The 17,705-nt window shown below is 35.8% G+C and overlaps 1 protein-coding gene across 2 annotated transcripts in view; it reads right to left on the reverse strand.

The window, feature by feature from the left end:
• The window catches only part of LOC148956615 (kelch-like ECH-associated protein 1), a 74,194-nt gene that overhangs the window by 42,347 nt on the left and 14,142 nt on the right, over positions 1-17,705 (reverse strand). For both annotated transcript variants that reach the window (XM_089086107.1, XM_089086102.1), the window contains exons 2-3: positions 8,642-9,033; positions 2,271-2,384 (exon numbers count right to left, since the gene is read on the reverse strand). In XM_089086107.1, the coding sequence (XP_088942233.1) occupies positions 2,271-2,384; positions 8,642-8,866 (339 nt within the window). In that variant the 5' untranslated portion in view covers positions 8,867-9,033. The remainder of the gene's footprint in view (positions 1-2,270; positions 2,385-8,641; positions 9,034-17,705) is intronic.

Here is a 17,705-nt window from a genome sequence, read left to right on the forward strand (position 1 = left end):
TAATGATTTTAATGTATTTATCTCGTATACTATACAAGGATAAAATCTTTGGCAAAGCTCTTCTAACAGTTGAATCAAACGCTTGCTCATAATCTACAAAACCGAGGATTAAAGGGGTCTGATGACTCGGGCACTTTCAAGTCTTAATCTAAGAGTGAAAATTTGGTCGATTCATCCTCTCTTCTTCCTTAAACTACACTCTTCTTCTCTTATGAGTGAATTAAGGCAATATTTCAGATGAAGAATTCTTAGTGGGCTCTTGAGGTCCATTCAGTTAATACATGCTCTTTAAGTTTAGAATGACTCTTTCAGCAGCTAAGCTCTATACCCACAAGCCGTGGGAGGCAGCGTGTCCAGGCCTCTAAATTATGTATAAGTTGAGTGCTGGACTCCATTCAAACCATTTTTTATGCATGAAGCATCTAGATATACTGAGTTACATCATTCTTTTAGTTTGTAATTAGATAGGGTAAACAATTACTTTGTGAACAAACTTTCATGATATTTGTTTCTGCACATAAATTCACTTCTATGTCAGTAAGCAGTAGTAGGCAGTGTGTCAAGCTTTGTAAACAGCTATTCTCCACAATTTGTCTTTTTCAAATTAAAATAAACATTCTCTTTTCAGATGTTTTTTTAATATTTTTAAAGAAAGTATTAGAGCTAGGTTAAAAAAAACTTTCAGACACATTCAAGAATACATCTTAGGGCTAATTTTTGAAAGTTCAATTTGCTTAACTCAACTAATCTCTTAAAATGCTAAAGAAAATTTGTATGAGAAGTAATTATTTACCTTAGGCTAGTTTCTAAGAAGTATGTGCCGTTGCAGTACCTTGGTTTTAAGATTCATTAAAATGTGGCTGACATGGTCAACAGTACTGTTAAAAAAGCATGAAGTCTTCCCTTTATTTGAACCGCCAGCCAAATAGGACTGATCAGTTGTGGATTCTTCTTTGCTGAAAGCTTCAACTTGTTTCAAGGACTTTCCCTAAAAGTTCTCAACTCGAGCACCCCGGCAGTGAGACATCAGAGAATACAGTTACAAAAACTGAGTATAAATCATTCATGAAAGTCAATAAGTATCAAATTAAATATACTGACTGCATAATGAGACCTTCTCACTTAGCTTTAGGCTTCAGATACCCACTCAAAATAAAGTCAGACGATTGCTTTCAGAGATGAAGATTAATGCCTGGCTGGAAGTTGTCAACATGGGCATCTCATAAAATGAATTAGGACGCAAAATATTTAGAACAGAAGTGAAACGCACGATAGTTATAGTTGACACATTTTTTTCACTAACAGAAGAAAAAAAATCCCAGAAAAAGAAACAACGGAACTTGATGGTTGAATATACCCTGTCCCAACACGAATGAGTTTTCCCAGTAAATTTTTACGGTTAACGCAATCGAAAGCTTGTGCAATGTTAATGAAACTCTAACACCCTTAAAAATGTAATCTAAAGTCTAGAGCACTATTGATATTATTGGTAAAGAAAATAAACACCTATTCTATCTACCTATTTAAAGAAACGCGGAGCTGAAATCCCCCAACTAAGCTATCAAAATAGTTTCTTATCAGCTTTAACTTCAATTCCTTTATCTAAATAAAAAGAAACATTGCTGCCTTGGTATATTACTGCCACGATAAGAGGCAAGCTACGTTTTTTAAATAAGTGATTTTGATAAGTCAATCAATATCACCCCTAAATAAAACCATATTAATCAGAAAAGGCCAAAAATTACAAACAGATTATGGCAATCTGAAAAAAAAAAATAAATTAACACCTTGTTTACAGGTCTTGCCAGGAATTTTTTTTTTTTGAGGGAGGAACAAAGATTATTTCTTTTTCAAAAAGATTTGTTTGTACCAAGTAAGTTTCGTCAGAGAGCAGAAACCGTGAGATTCTTCTCACGAAAATATATTATCAATTATTACTTTTCCTAAAAAAAAAAAGACTGCAAAAGACTGCAAGTGGAAACATACTTTTTCTTACCACATAATTGCTTAGATATTTAAGAGAGTTAGAGTTTTTATTCTATAAGCTGATTTATATTTAAGCGTGGTCACACATCAAAATTTATTTTACATACTAACTATGAGCCATCAGGAAAACAATTGAGAGGGAGGGAGGGGCGGAGAAATGAAGAGAAAGAGGGGAAGGAGGAGGGACGTTAGAGTTGGAAGGATATAGAGAGAGCCAGAGTTAGACGAGGAGAAAGACAGAAAGAGAAGAAAGAGTACTGTTCACTTATGTTTTTTTTACGAACCTTAAAGTAAGGACTGCTAGATGCTAAGACAATTCTATGTACATTGAATATTTCTTTGCCAACTTCCAGGCGGAGATCTGTCAGCATACCATTGGCTCTCATGATGGACATTGCCTGCAAAAAAATATACTCATATCGTTGCTGTCACATCCAAATATCGTATTTATCATTTTCATACTTCCGAGGTAATTGCCGAAAACTGATTTCTAAGCTGTTCCCAAAGGGCAGATTAGCAGGGCACTATAGGTCAAGAGGATCAAAGTGCAAGGATACGTACATAAGAGTCCGACCCTTAAAAGGGATGGGCGAGACAAAAACCATGGGGACTATCGCACCCCCTATGTACAAGTATGAAGATGATAGGCTACTTATACTATACGCTAAGAATGTTCTTAAGAAGGGAATTGTAAGTAAATGGCAAGTACATCTCACCAGACTGTATTCTTTACCCAAAATTTATTTAGGCTCACCGAAATGGATATTCGAAAAATTTATAATCTGAAAAAAGAAGCATTTCATAAAACATTGTATTAGTAAAGCAAAATAGGGATAAAGAGCAGGGCATGAATTTCAGATTCCAGAAAGATAAATACTTGAAGATCAACTTACTAGCTATTTCGAAGAGGAAAGTAAATACATCTTATTTTTTCATACTAGTTAAGAATTCAACAGACATTGCAAATAACGCATGAGAAGTTGGCCTATAATAAAAAACGTCACCATTTTAGGCAAGCAAGTACTCAATTCCCCAAACTTGAGTGCACAACACGCACAAAAATAAAAACTAAATTATTGAACCGACTGTATGCTAATTGGTGCATCTCGACTTAGTGATAAATCCGGTTTATGAAATACCTGTTAGGTCTTCAACAACAATCTTCTTAGGATCAGTGTGCGAGGATATGTAAACAGAAGTTTCAACCCTTAGGAAGGGATGGGTGGGGCAAAAAACAAGGAGACTAATCCCTCTCCCTATGTGCAGGTATGAAAATGATGCTAGTAGCCTACTATGCATGAAAATGATGCTGATAGCTGAAAATATTATTAAAAAGATGGTCATAGCTATATAGCACGTATATCCCGCCAAATTGTTTTCTTTGCCCCAAATTTACATGGGTCCACCAAACTGGACACAGAAAAAAAAATCCTGGGAAAAAAAGCATTATATAAAACATATAACAGGTAGAGCAAAATAGATCGAATGCGGTATGACAGTATTTCCCTGCGTAGTTTTGTAGAGAAACAAAATTTCTGATTTTTCAGGTAATTTCCTTACCTCACTTCAGTCTGAGTTCTATAGCTCTGTAATGTGTCAGAGAAAGCTGGTGAAAAGTTCTTAGATAATAACTGACTAACTGTTTTATGATTCCATACAACGAAATTAACGCCTTCCTGTACCCGCTCCTAGCCGTATGATTATTTTAACAATCGCTCACAATGGGGTTGGTTCGGACACACCGTAAGAGGTTGGTTCGGACATTTTCACCCACATCGTGCTGTGCTCGAACTAACCCTTGTGCATAAGCAGAAATGTTCAAAAAGTTATATTTTTTATTTTTCTGTCGGTTTCAGAAATTCAAAATTCCTTCAAAATACTATTTGCCCAATCTAAGGAGAGTTTTTTTCTTAATTTTTGTTATATGTATTTTTAACTGAGATCTCTTGAAACATCTTCTATTTCAATATTTACGAGGGGAATTTGCGATTTCTTACCAAGTCTTTAAAAGTGAAATTTACCTGGAACTCCATTAATGTTTCCCGAAAAGGTGTGACTTCGTTAATTTTTAGAGTTTGTCAGTAAATTCCCAAAGAAGTTAATTTTTCAATGATTTGCCATGAGAAAATGAAGGTTTAGTTAGACTACTCACTTGAATCCTAGGTTGTTTTTTTTCTTGCCTTTTTCGCAAGGTTATTGGCTGTTTGTTGATTATTAAGGGATATTTTCATTCGATTATCGGTATTTACAGCCAAAACTTTGAATATTTTGAATCAAAAAATTTAAATCTACGATTCTAGTTTTTAACCTATGGCAAAATTCATTGAATTGTTACGCCATCTAGCGGATAACTCAATCCCTGTGCCTTAGAATTGTCTTTTCTAAGGCTAGTGCAGAAAGCTTATTATTAGATGACTCAGGGTCTCATGAACACGAATCTGGAATTCCTATGTCCCTGGGACTTAGTTTTCAGTCCATGCATCAAATTCTTGATTACCAGAGTGAACCAGGCTCTTGTAATGTATCTGCTCATGGGCGCCCATATGGGGGGGCAGGGGGTGCTCTTGCCCCCCCCCTGGCTGAATGATGCTGCCTTATTTTTATATTTTTGTTCTAAGATTTCTATTATATAGCATTAAAAGTAGCAATTAGACGTAGTTTGCCCCTCCCCCTGGAATTCAGCTTATGGGCGCCCATGTATCTGCTAGAGCATAGAACCTTATTTTTACACGCTTTATCTGGTGATTCAACCTTCTCCTTAAATGCCTTGAAATGTCTTGAAAAGAATCCTTAAATAGAAGCCTCTCTTAAAGTTTTATATCTCTGCTTATTAAACCTTTCCTTAAATCCTTATCAAAATGTTGTCTTAGTGTTATATGTTCCACATATTCCTTTATTTCCATGATCATGTCTCAGATCCTCTGTATACTTTTTTCTTGCAGATGCCTAGGCATCACAAAACAAGACCAGATGCCCCTCCGAACATGGAGGACATGAAAAAAGCAGTAGAAACAGTCATACTTGGCAAGCAGAGTCTTCAAAAAGCTAGAGCCTTATTTATTGTAAAGAAATCCACACTTGATGACTACATGAAAAACTACGCGAAGTGACAGCGGAATAGCATCTTCACAGCCCACAACAGAGATCGGACAACATAATTTTACCGCCAGAAAGACATTCCCTCGCCAGATTTCTACTGAAGACCAGGAAAGATTACTTAAACATGACTGCAGAAGAAGCAAAATTCGCCTACATGTTTTGCACAAGCAAATGACACCAGAGTTACCCATACCTAGCATGACATAAAAGATGGCTTCCAATGATTGGCTACTAAATTAAAAATAAGGAATATAGATGCATCTGTTTATACACCTAAAGCTACCAGTCAATCTTGTGCTAGTTGCTTTAACAAGTTAGCAGTCTCAAGCTTTCGAAAATTTGTATGAAATCTTCACATAATTGGGAAGTAACCTTAGACCTGAGCAGATCTGGAATATAGACGACAGTTTCATTCTGACTGGTCTTACACCACCCAAAGTCCTTGCCTGTCAAGGTCAAAAGCAAGTCAGCTAAACAACTTTTGCTGAACGTGGCCAAAATCTGATGGTATTTGGCTTTGCCGATGCGGCTGAAGGTACCATTTTATCAGCAATATATTCCCCCGTGTTCACCACTTCCAGCCAAGAATGACTGACGGCACCCCTTCAGGTTCAATTAGACTAGATCACGCTAGGGGGGTGGATAAACGGGCATCTTCTTCTCCAGACCATGAAAATTATTAGCAGGGTTACCAAACAAAAAGAGCCCTATTGTTCTTCTGTTACAAAGTCGTGACAGTCACCTAGATATTCGAGCGATAAAATTTTGCAACGAAAATAGCATAGCGTTGCTGACTTTTCCAACAAATTGCTCGCATAAACTACAGCCATTAGATGTGTGTTTTAGACCATTCAAGAAGAATTAAAGAAAAATTCAATGGGTGGCAACATCTGAATCCTGATAAAACCATTCCTGTCAATGACATAGCGAAGCTGTTATTTTGCCCTTTTCCACAAAGGTTTAGCCTTTCAGACATATTAACAGCTTTCCAGTCCGCGATAATTTACTTCTTCACTTGCGAAATATTTCCAGATGCAGAATTTCTTCCATCAGAAGTCACTGACAGGCATCTGCTTGGCAACGATGGACCCCCAGTCATGAACAGTCAAAGAAATAACCAAGAAAATTCTTCGTCTAAGTATGCTTTGAAGTTGCCAAAAGAGATTAGACCTTTCCCAAGATCGGCCTAGTTTGAAACTCCAGGGAAATTCCTGAAAGGTTTGAAGCTCTAGGGCGGGGAAACCACCCAAGAGGAAGAAAAATAATCCTGACTGATACTCCTGAAAGGTAGAAATCGAGAGGAAGCACCTAGAGAAAAACCACCAAACTAAAGAAAGGAAGCAGCCATAAGAAATAACAAAGATCAACCCCTCAGACCACTCCAGCCAAGAAATCACAGCCACCAAGGTCGCAAATAGATCCAGATTCTGAGGAAATTGGGATTAGTCTGAGTTGCTCCATTGTATAAAGTCGAAGGATTTGAACCTTTTGACGCCAAAATGCTCAAAGCAGATGATGTTCATTTTTACCAAATTTTCCCTTGACAAAGAAAATAAATTTTCAATGCAGCACAAGTAGTGGAAATCCTAAACAAAGACAAGACATTTATTTTTATGAGGAGACAGGGAAACAAGTTCGTCTTTGCCGACATTCCCGATGTGGCAGAAGGATCCAAATTTGACTTACTGATCGAAACTACCATTTCGGTCCCACTGCAGTTGGGACCGAAAGTAGCTAAGTACTACCTGATTAGTTATACTCTTTACTGATTTTGAGGTTTTTTTTTCAACATTCGGTTTCTGTTTTTCGCGTCTTTCAGCTTCTAAAAGTAATTTCCTCCATATTTGAAGTTAAATTCAAACTTTCCGTATTATACTATTAAATGTCTGAAGATGTCTGGGTTAGTTTAGACGCAAGGTGAAAATGAAAAACATCAGTAACTCCAGTAATTATTTGCTGAAGGGATAAATATGATTGCTTCAAAAATCAATTGTATCTTCTGGTACTATCGCACACTTTTTCGATGTGTATATAACCAAAACGGAGACGATCAAAGACTTAAGTCCAAAGTAACACTAATACCCATATAGGCAACACATTTTCAGGCAAGAAGGTACCCGATTCCCTTAACTTGAGTGCATATAGCACAAGAATTAGAAATAAAATGTAGAACGTTAATAGTGATTAAAATTGTTTCACTTGAGTTAATACATTATATATGGAGCCAGGTACAGGTCCATATACCCATTTTCTTAAAATTCAGAATTTAGTTAAAAATTTTATATTCAACAACCTTATTATTAATAAAGATGACGTGATGACAAAGTTTGAAGTAAAGAACACAGTTAAAAACTAAAGAACTTCAATGCATTTATGCATCAAACAGTTCGAGGTAATGACCTCAGAAGTAAGACGTAATGCAGCTCAATAGTAACCGAAACTTTAAGAAACAGAGTTTTGATAATAATGGATACATTGACAGAATTTTGATCCTTATTCAAAATATACAAAATTCATCAAGTTTAATGTTACCCATCAAAAGTGGAGAGCGTGAGAAAAATCACCAAATTTTGAAAACAGGGTGAATAACCCCCAAAACATCTACTGATCTCAATAAAATTCACACCATTAGATGCAGCATATCAGAGAACCCTTCTGAAGAGGTTCCAAGCTCCTATATACAAAAATGCGGAATTTTGCTTTTTTTTTGTCAGAAGCAGGATCATGGATGCGTGTTTATTAATTTTTTCTTCCGATCGCTAGAGACCACGTCTTATCGAAAATCTAAAGTTCTAGTGCCCTTTTTAAGTGACCAAAAATTTTTTTTTTTGGGGGGGGGATATGTTGGATGATCTTTCTACGGAGGAATTTTTTGTGAGGCGAGCTATTTTTTCATGGAGGGGGAGCTGAATTTCCCGGTATTGTTTAAAAAAACGATAAAAATATATTAAAAATTCCATTGCAGGGACTCGGCCATAAGAGCTTGCAAACCAAATAGTCGAATAACGTCCTACTAGTCCTGATATCTTCAATAGCATTTACCGTTGGAATGACCTATATAGAATCACAAATGGAAAAACGCAAACCCCCCACTTGAGGCATCTTTAAAGCAGATATTCATAGTGCTTTACAGTTATATTATTCACCCATACTAAGCAGAGTAAATGATTGTAAAGTCAGGTTAAGAACATAAAAAAGCCTTTCCAACGTAAAAGCAAATGATTAAATAGAGCTAATCTTGCCAAGACATTGGAACCGCTTCTGTCTTCATATTGTTTATTCACTTTTGAAATTATTATTTCTAATCTCTTAGAAAAATTGGCCAATATTTGTGTTCGTTTTATTTCTGTTACAGTTATTATAAATGTAGTACCGAAATATTTACTAGAATCGTTTTTTTGGAGTTTTGAATTATTTAGTTTAATTTTTATGATCAGTATTGAAAACGGTTGTTTAAGTGAATATATAAGAATTTTATGACTATCAATTTCTTGACCAACTTCATCAAGGAAAAACATAGGTACTGAAAAGTACAACTAAAGAACTCTAACCTTACCATCATTGCTTCCTTTGTGTGAGCAGGCGCAACATATTTAGAGTCACCAACTATCGAAGAAGTCTGTTTTCCTTCCACGAAAACTATCTTCTTTTCCTTTTCCTTTGTTGATGCTTCATTTCTACTTTCATCTGTCTTTTTTCCGCCACACTGCCACTTTTGACACCAAGTAGGAACTTCACTTCCGCTAGAACTCTGACTGGATGCATAGCTAGAAGCCCACATTTTCCATTGCACAGTCTGTTATTGTTAACATTAAAATATCACTATTTTATTTTAAAGCATAGAATTTAACATTTGTATTCTACTTAAATAATTGCACGTATAATATTGATTCACAGAAAAACTATGTCTCTAGCAACGAGCCCGCCACCATTCCGTCAGTTAATGTCCTAGAAAAAAAATATAAAAGGAAGTAATTAGATTCGAATTTGAATTCAGCCTTATAATATTTTTTTTTTCAAGAGCGTTGCATCTAGTAAAGATCTACAATTAATGTTAATACAGAGGGACTAAAAGTCTTGTCCTAGCATTTTTTTTTTTTTTTTTTTTATATCAGAATCGCTGATGACTTATTGTCATAAAAAATTATTGAGATAGGTAAAAACAACAATACGACAATGAAAATATTATATACACTATGTTAGTACAATTCAGAAGGCATTATTTTAAACAGCACACATTTCATAGGAGGATGGAAAAATTATTGAATTTGAATGGGGTTTTTGGCTGTTGCATTTGAGCTACTGAGAAGGAAAACTTAAACTTGGCTTCTGCACTAAAATCTTCATCAGAAAACCTTAGTACACTGACAAGCATAAAGACAAAGCATTTTCTGCAAAAGATATATTTTTGATCATGCAAGATACAGCACCAACAATCAAACAGTTTGTGGTAACGAACTGTAAGTAAGGACTGACCAAGTTCAATGGTAACTGAAACTCTTGAAAACGGGATTTTGACACCAATAGATACATCAAAAGAATCATATTTTAATGCTGATTTCAAATATATAAGTTTCATCAACTTTAGTCCTACCCATCAAAAGTTACGTGCCTGATAAAATTTGGCTGATTTTCGAAAAAAGGGGGAAAGACCCACTAAAAGTTATAGAACCTTAATGAAAATTACACCATCATATTCAGCGTATCAGAGAACCCTACTGTAGAGGTTTCAAGCTTCTATCTTCAAAGATGTGGAATTTTTATTTTTTGCCAGAAGAAAGATCATGGATGCGGGTTTATTTGTTTTTTTTTCCCAGGGGTGATCGTATCAACCCAGTGGTCCTAGAATGTCGTGGGAGGGCTCACTGAAACGGAAATTAAAAGTTTTAGTGCCCTTTTTAAGTGACAAAAAAATGGAGGGCAACTAGGCCCCCTCCCATGCTCATTTTTTCCCAAAGTCATCCAATCAAAATTTTGAGATAGCCATTTTGTTCAGCATGATCAAAAAATATAATAACTATGTCTTTTAGGATGATTTAATCCCCCGAAGTGCCCGGAGGGGGAGTTATGAACTTTATCCAATGTTAACATATAGTATTGGTTATTGGGAAGTATAAAGACGTTTTCAGGGGGGATTTTTTCTGGTAGGAGGGGGGGGGGTCGGGGGTTATGTGGGAGGATCTTTCCATGAAGGAATTTTTCATGGGGGAAGGGACATTGCTAAGAAGGGTGCGCCGGATTTCCCAGCATTATTTAAAAAAAAACATTATTAAAAATTACGGAAGCGGGTTTATTTGTTATGTTTTTTTTCCCGGGGGTGATCGCATCAACCCAGTGGATCTTTAGTGGGAGGATGATTCCATGAAGGAATTTTTCATGGGGGAAGGGACATTGCTAAGAAGGGGGCGCCGGATTTCCCAGCATTATTAAAACAAAAGTTCAGAAATTAGATATAAAAAAAACAAGCTTTTCAACTGAAAGTAAGGAGCAACATCAAAGCTTAAAAAGAACAGAAATTATTTCGTATATGATTGGGTTCATCCCCTAGTCAATACCTCGCTCTTTAAGCCAAAGATTTTTTAGTACTTTCATAAGAGCTATTTATTCTAATTAAAGGCCTTTGTGATTAAGGGGTCATTTTTTAAGAATTGGAACACAATCAGAACTTTAGCTTAAAGAGCAAGATATTGACTAGGGGGAGAACCCCCTAATATACGCATTAAAAATATATGAATATAGAAGTTCGTTACGTAAGTTAATTCGTAAGTTACGCATATTTATTACAAATAAAAACGTTCGTAAATAATTTAAATATAATTAATTTTTTAATAATCATTGAAAATAATTAATCATTGAAAATAATTAAAGGGGATAATAGTAGATTTTAACAACTGATAAGTAAGTATTGGTTATCCCTCCAGCTTCGTTATTCCATGCTCAAGTAAAAACTCCCAGAAGTGAAACCAAACCCTGTATATCACTCTCTGTCAATGACTGCTATGAAGGTGTAAACATGTGATGCAGAGACTGTAGCTTCAGTCGGTTTTCAAGTGACTGATACTAGGGTTTGACAAGAATAGATTTCTGGTTCCTGCATTAGCACACTCCTCTGACCTCCTGGTGTTACAGAATAATCAGGATAAAGCAGCTCAAAAATTTATCTATTATTGAGATTCTTGTTGGTGATGTTTTTTAGTTTTTTTTTATTTATTATTACAGAACTGCAATGCTAAGCAAAAGTTTACCATAATCACATTATGGACACAAAAACTAAAAATACAATTTATCCGGCCCTACTTGTTTTGTATGGACTAAGATTGTAACTTGAGCACCCCAGTTTGTTCTCAAAGCTAGCAAGACATGTTATCTTAATAAATTCTTACCGAAATTGTTCCCAAAAAAAAAAACCTACATTCAAAACCATGTTTGTCAATGCTCTTGAATGGCTATCAAGTGTATACATCACATGCATGATGCCTTGTTGATGAATAAGTAAGCATTATAAAAACAAAAGAGAACAATAACATTGCATGTTCTCTTCAAAATTGCAGGGATTCAGCTTGCAGTTAACTTGCAGTTAAATTGCAGTTAATTTGTTGAAAAAAAGTGAATTTACTGACTTTTGGATACAGAAAGTAATGAAAATCAAAGATCCTTAGGGTCAAAAAGCAGCAGTAAAGCCAGTAAATGTTGGTTTTCTACTTTTCCATCATATTACTAAGGACCTTTTCCTTTCTGATTTTTTTTTCTGCTCATACAGTACTTTGGTTATTGGTATAGAAAACAGTCACAGCTTGAATACAGAAGGTACATTGGAAATTAAGCTTATTTTTGGATTTTTAATAAATGAATATATCAAATTCTAATTTGTTTCTCACCTATGCAGGATTCCAAAATCATTTTAGCAAATTCCTTTTTTAAAAGGTATTATCTTTATTTCCATGACTATAAAATATATATATATATATATATATATATATATATATATATATATATATATATATATATATATTATATATATATATATATATATATATATATATATATATATATATATATATATATATATATATATATATATATATATATATATATATATATATATATATATATATATATATATATATATATATATATAAAATATTTGTAATTTTATTTCCATGGCTTTAATCTGTTAGTACTTCTTTCTATGTATAGATCTTTGCTCAAAGTGCCATGTAGCAAGAATTATCTTTTTTTAAGATATGAAAAATTACTATTTAGGAGTCTCCACAATAACATGGGAAGAGTCTCACTCTAATGGTGAAATTGTCAGTGCAGTGTGACATTGGTTTAATATAGCATAGTACTGCAAGTATTCAATTATTTGTCTTCTTCCCCTTTATTATTATTATTATTATTTATTCATAACCCATCATACAGACAACAAAAAAGACAGAGTACAGCAAAAACAAAAGAAAAAAAATACACTTGAATAAAGGTAAATGCACCAACTACATAACAGCAATAACTTCTACTAATGACAGTCCGTAGCATGAACAATTCCTGGAGAATCACATGACACTTGTGGCTAATAATTTTCCTGTTAAACTGTTGTATTTGTTTTTCTATTGTAAGTGTGGGATCAGCTATTTTGTATTTTCTGACCAGATAAGTGTTGTGTGTCCAGGGTGAAAACCTTAGTAGGTATTTTGCGTATTTAAAGAATATCGACCGTAGTTTGTGCTTCGTAGTTTGCGGGAAAATTCGCCAGAAGGGGCTAAGGTACAAAAAATGAGGGAGAATCAGTGCATTATAGAGCTGTGCTACGACCATTCGGTTAAAGTTGAATTTCTTTGCTACCATTTTGCTATATGCAAAGCTCCTTCGTTTCTCGAGATACTAAATGAGTAGTGCTCTTGTGTGCTTTAGTGTCTGGCCAATGAGTAACCCTAAATATATAATTCGGTCAGCTAGTGCTATGTTAGTGTTTCCGAGCATGATGGATTCGGGCTTCAGCGTTTCAGGCCAGTTGTGCAATAGCACTTTCGACATCAAAGTGTTGAATTCAAGACAAATAGCTGCATACTCTCTTTCAAAAATTTTAAAATTTTCTTCAATTCTTCCAAGTTCACGGGCAATGTTTCATAAGTCATCAGCAAAGCACACTAGGGAAAGATCTGTACTTTTAGAAATGCAAAATTTTAGATAATTTTCTTATGCCGGAATCACGCTATTATTGAAAGCTGGAGCAGAAGTGGGTGTACCTTGACAAGCACCCTTCTTTACTGGGCTTCTAACAGAATCTGTTCGCTTCTCATACTTGCTTTTGATTTCAGCCTCGAGATTTTCATACATATATCTCTCAGGGATAGGAGTGTATCATATTGGACATAGTGCTTTGCCATTTCAAGTACAATCTGTTCCTACATTAATGAGTCAAAAGCTCGTTGTATATCACGTATGCTAAGAGCGACAGATTCGCCAGAATTTTCGGCATCCAATAGTACTGAAACTACCGCGCTTAAAGGTTTCAGCCCAGGCTGAAACCAAACTGGAAAGGCGGTGTGTAGCATTTTGTATTAATTTCCTCAATAATCAGAAGTTCGAATATCTTGCAAAAAGTGGTAGATACTGTTATAGTTCGAAATGATGTGCATTCCCCAGGAGGCTTTCCCTTTTTTGGTACCGGTGTTAAGACTTCCGACGCAGAACGTACTAGGAACAATACCTTGTGCAAAAATCATCTGTAATATGAGGGTTAAATGTTCAATAAGCAGAAACGACAGGTTTTGTAGGTGGACAGCAGAAATTTTGTCAATACCTTGCAATCGCTTTTTTTTAAGATGACGGAGGACGTTCCAAATGTCAGAAACTGATACAACATGATTGGTGTGACTTGCATGCAATAGTTGGTTATTGAGATAATATTTGAATTTTGTGCTTTTTTCTGGGTACGGGGGTAAAAACTCTTGTTCATTGTGTGCTTTCCATGACTCTAATGGGATTGACGATGCATCAGCAGCTGGTTTTTATCTTGCATGGACCTCCAAATATTATTGGGGTTTTGCATAGCAATTTCCGATTACTTACAAATAATTTCTGCGCGATGATTGGCTAGCTCTTTGGCAAATTTACGTTTGGTGTGAAGCCTGGTTCCAATCACTATTCCGGTTCGTGGACATCCACAACCTTTTCATATAGAGAGCCAGAATTTAGCCTATCACACGCATCAACTAAAGCCGCATTTTGTGACCAACCTTTTACTTGTGTTCCTGTTTTGATTTTTCGTTTTAGTACTGCAGCTTCCTCAGCTAGACGAAGCGCATGTGACAACTGAGCAGTGTACGTGTTAAGCTGAATTCGCGCTTACTTTTCGCGGCTAGGAGTGGACTGTATTAGCAGATTGTATGGAACTTTTATTTTTGATATAATGCTATCACATACGTGATTGTAAAGGAAGGGATCCTTTTTATTCCAATCCATAAGCTCTACCCATTTTTTGCAATTTTGTTTTCTGACTAGTTTGGTGAGTACTTGAAGAGGGAGGTGCCATATTTAATTCTATTGGGAAGTGGTCCGCAGAAAAGGGAGTATCAAAGACGCGCACTTGAGAGGGGGAAAGCTGTTTTGAACAAATCACATGGTCAAGATCAGATGTGGAATCTGAGCTATGTATGTATGTGAATTTTTGTGTTTTACCTGACACAATAAACAAGTCATCAAGTAAACCGTAAATCATATTTTTCCGGACGCTAGATTCAATACTATCAATCTCGTTGACATTAGCACTCAATAAGCAACTAAAATCACCTAAAATAAATGTAGGGAGTTTCCTACGTTTCGCTAGGAGAAGGCACTCTGATAGTTTAGCAATACTTCTGGCAAAAAGCGAATCTGAATGGTCATCCCGGTAATCTGTCGGCAGATACACGTTAACTACTACTAAATTACCACCTACTTGCACTGCAAGGATATTTTGCATTGAGAATAAAATCTTTGACTCAACATCTCTCCAACATAAGTTACAAGTCCACTAGAGGGTCAACCAAGGGCTGGTTATGCTAAGCAGGAACATCATACATCAAATTAGACTGAAAACTGTCTAATTGATTCGCAGACAATGGAAGGGCAAAGTGCTCTTGAACACTTACAATATGGCTGGTTTTCAGCATTTCAGCTATTATTAAAGATTGGTCAGCACAGTTGCCGTTTATGTTCCAAGACACAAGGTTCATGAAATTCAAGAAACACCAGATTTCATATCAGACTTTGTAGACTTGTTTGTAGGACAGCGTACGCTATAGTAAGTGTGTCTGCTTGAGTTGCAGCTCATGCAGAAGGCTGGCTGATTGCACTTGTTTAGGCAATCGGAAGTGTGATCAGTTGATCCACACTTCGAACGCTTGGTTGATTTGTGCATTCGGCTTCAAGATGATCAACTAAGTGACACTTTTAACACCGTTTCGGCAAAAATACAAAAGGCTGTGCTGGTAGTTTCTCGTAGTGTATTTTCACAAAATTACGAAGAAAAAACTCGAGCTTGGTCCGCAATTCGAAGTGTACTTTGAAGACATGTGAGGTACCACAATGCAGTATTTTTACAGAATTTGGGATGAACAGTTTGAGTGACTGTTCATCAAAGTCCTCTGGGACACGTTTCAGGACACCAATGTGGCTCGCAAGCAGACAGATGCCAAAACACCCTAACTATTATTCTTCAACAAAGTAACAACTGCATCTGCTGTTTTCTTCGATTTTACAACTAATTTCCAATCATTTTTTGATTTGCAAAGCTCATTTATATCATCACTACTGGGACATAAGGTGTCAATAAACGCTTTTTGGGCAGTAGTAATGTTCAAACTATTAGGCATGTTCTTAAGAACAACAGCATAGCAAGGTCTTTGAGCAGGCTTGTCAGTTGGTTTGCTAGGTACCCATGGGGATTGGCTTATTTTGTGCTATGTGATAAAGTCCATCAACTTTTTGCTTAATTTTGGTAAAGTGACAGATAGCCATAGCAGATGAGATTTCATCCACTGCAGGAATAGAGCAAGGCGACAATATGGCAAACATTGGAATTAGACTTTTGGAATGATTAGCCATTTGATCAAACCATTTGCAAATGTCTATAACATTTTCTTCCTCCTTCATACTATGCCTGATTAGGAGAGTTTTCATTTTTAACTCCTGGTGAAGTAAAGTCTGCATCAATAATATCATCAAATGAGAAGAAACTCATGGCTTTTGCAATAATCACTTCCGCTTTTTCCCCCGTTCTCATCGAGTTTGAAATGTAGTTTAGCACAGGATTGATAATAATCTTTCCACCATGACCTGTATCACTTTTTTTGGCCCATAATGAATGAAATATCAAGAGTGTCTGGGGTGTCTTCACTCAAAACCAGCCAGTGTCTTCACTCAAAAACAGCCAAAGTCTGCTGAATCACACAATACTAGGAACAAGGGAAGTGTCAGGACCTACTCACCAATTCCCCACTATTTAAGGGTAACTAAATACCGGCAGGTTCATACGGCGCTTGCAGCAGGAACTCTCCCCTCTTCTGCTTATTACCTAAAATATGTTATCAGTATTCTGTTCCGGATACTGCTTTTGAATTTTGGCTTATTTTTGGATGGTACAGTAGGTGGCAACACTGCACTGTAAGGTAATTAAATCTTTCTGTCTGAGTCCAATACTTGTTAAGTCACTAAATCCCAAGGGAATTTAAATTCAAGCAGGCAAAAACGTCAATATCAATTAAATAAAATAAGCTGATTAAAAATATCTGCAGGGAATTGCACAGGTGGAATTACGTTATTAAGTAAGGTGGAATTACACACCTTACTTTATTAAGAGGTTAATATCCAAAACAAGGAGTTGACACAACAAACTTTCAATCAAGACTGATTCTTCCTTACCCCTTTTTTTCCTTCCATACCCATCTTCTGCACTAGCTTCTTTATTAACTTCATCCCTCCCATTGCAAATGCATTGCCAGAAAAATTGCAGTTTTGAGGTAAAGATGACAAAAATTTTTATGCAAGGAAAAAATCATGAAACAACAAACAGCCCATAAGAATACTTGCAGTAAAACTGGACCTTTGGTCCAAAATGCTAGGGAGGTTGTAGATAGGTACCATTGTTGCCTTATGCACCAATTGCCATGGGGAGACATAAGTCCAAGTAAGGCTAACCAACTTTGTTACATAGTAGCTTAGGATTATTTTATGATATTCATATCATCAAGAACTCAAGTAACTGCTCATGAAGACAAACTAACTTAGCTGGCATGTTCCTAGCTTAATTATATGAGTCCCATGAATTAGAGTTTCTGTTCCTCAGGCAATTACACCAGACCTATGTTTTGTTTATTCTCTTAATGGCATCTACAACAAAAGGCACAGGGTTCTTGTCAGGTTTTGAGTTGTGTCTCCTCTATTTTTCCTGTAAGCTAAAGAAGACAGCTTTAGTTCAAATTTGAATCCATAGAATGCAAATTTTAAGTTCACATAGTCATTGTTTGTTGATGTATGTTTTTGGGATGCTCAATCAAACCTATGGTTCTACTTTCTGCTCTTACACAATCCAACTTTGCACACAATCTAAGCTCCATTGTTTATCAGCAAAAACTTTG

This window comes from Artemia sp. Qi Xiang Cuo, chromosome 1 (assembly GCF_049724085.1).
Source record: "Artemia sp. Qi Xiang Cuo chromosome 1, ASM4972408v1, whole genome shotgun sequence".
NCBI classification, from domain to species: domain Eukaryota; kingdom Metazoa; phylum Arthropoda; class Branchiopoda; order Anostraca; family Artemiidae; genus Artemia; species Artemia sp. Qi Xiang Cuo.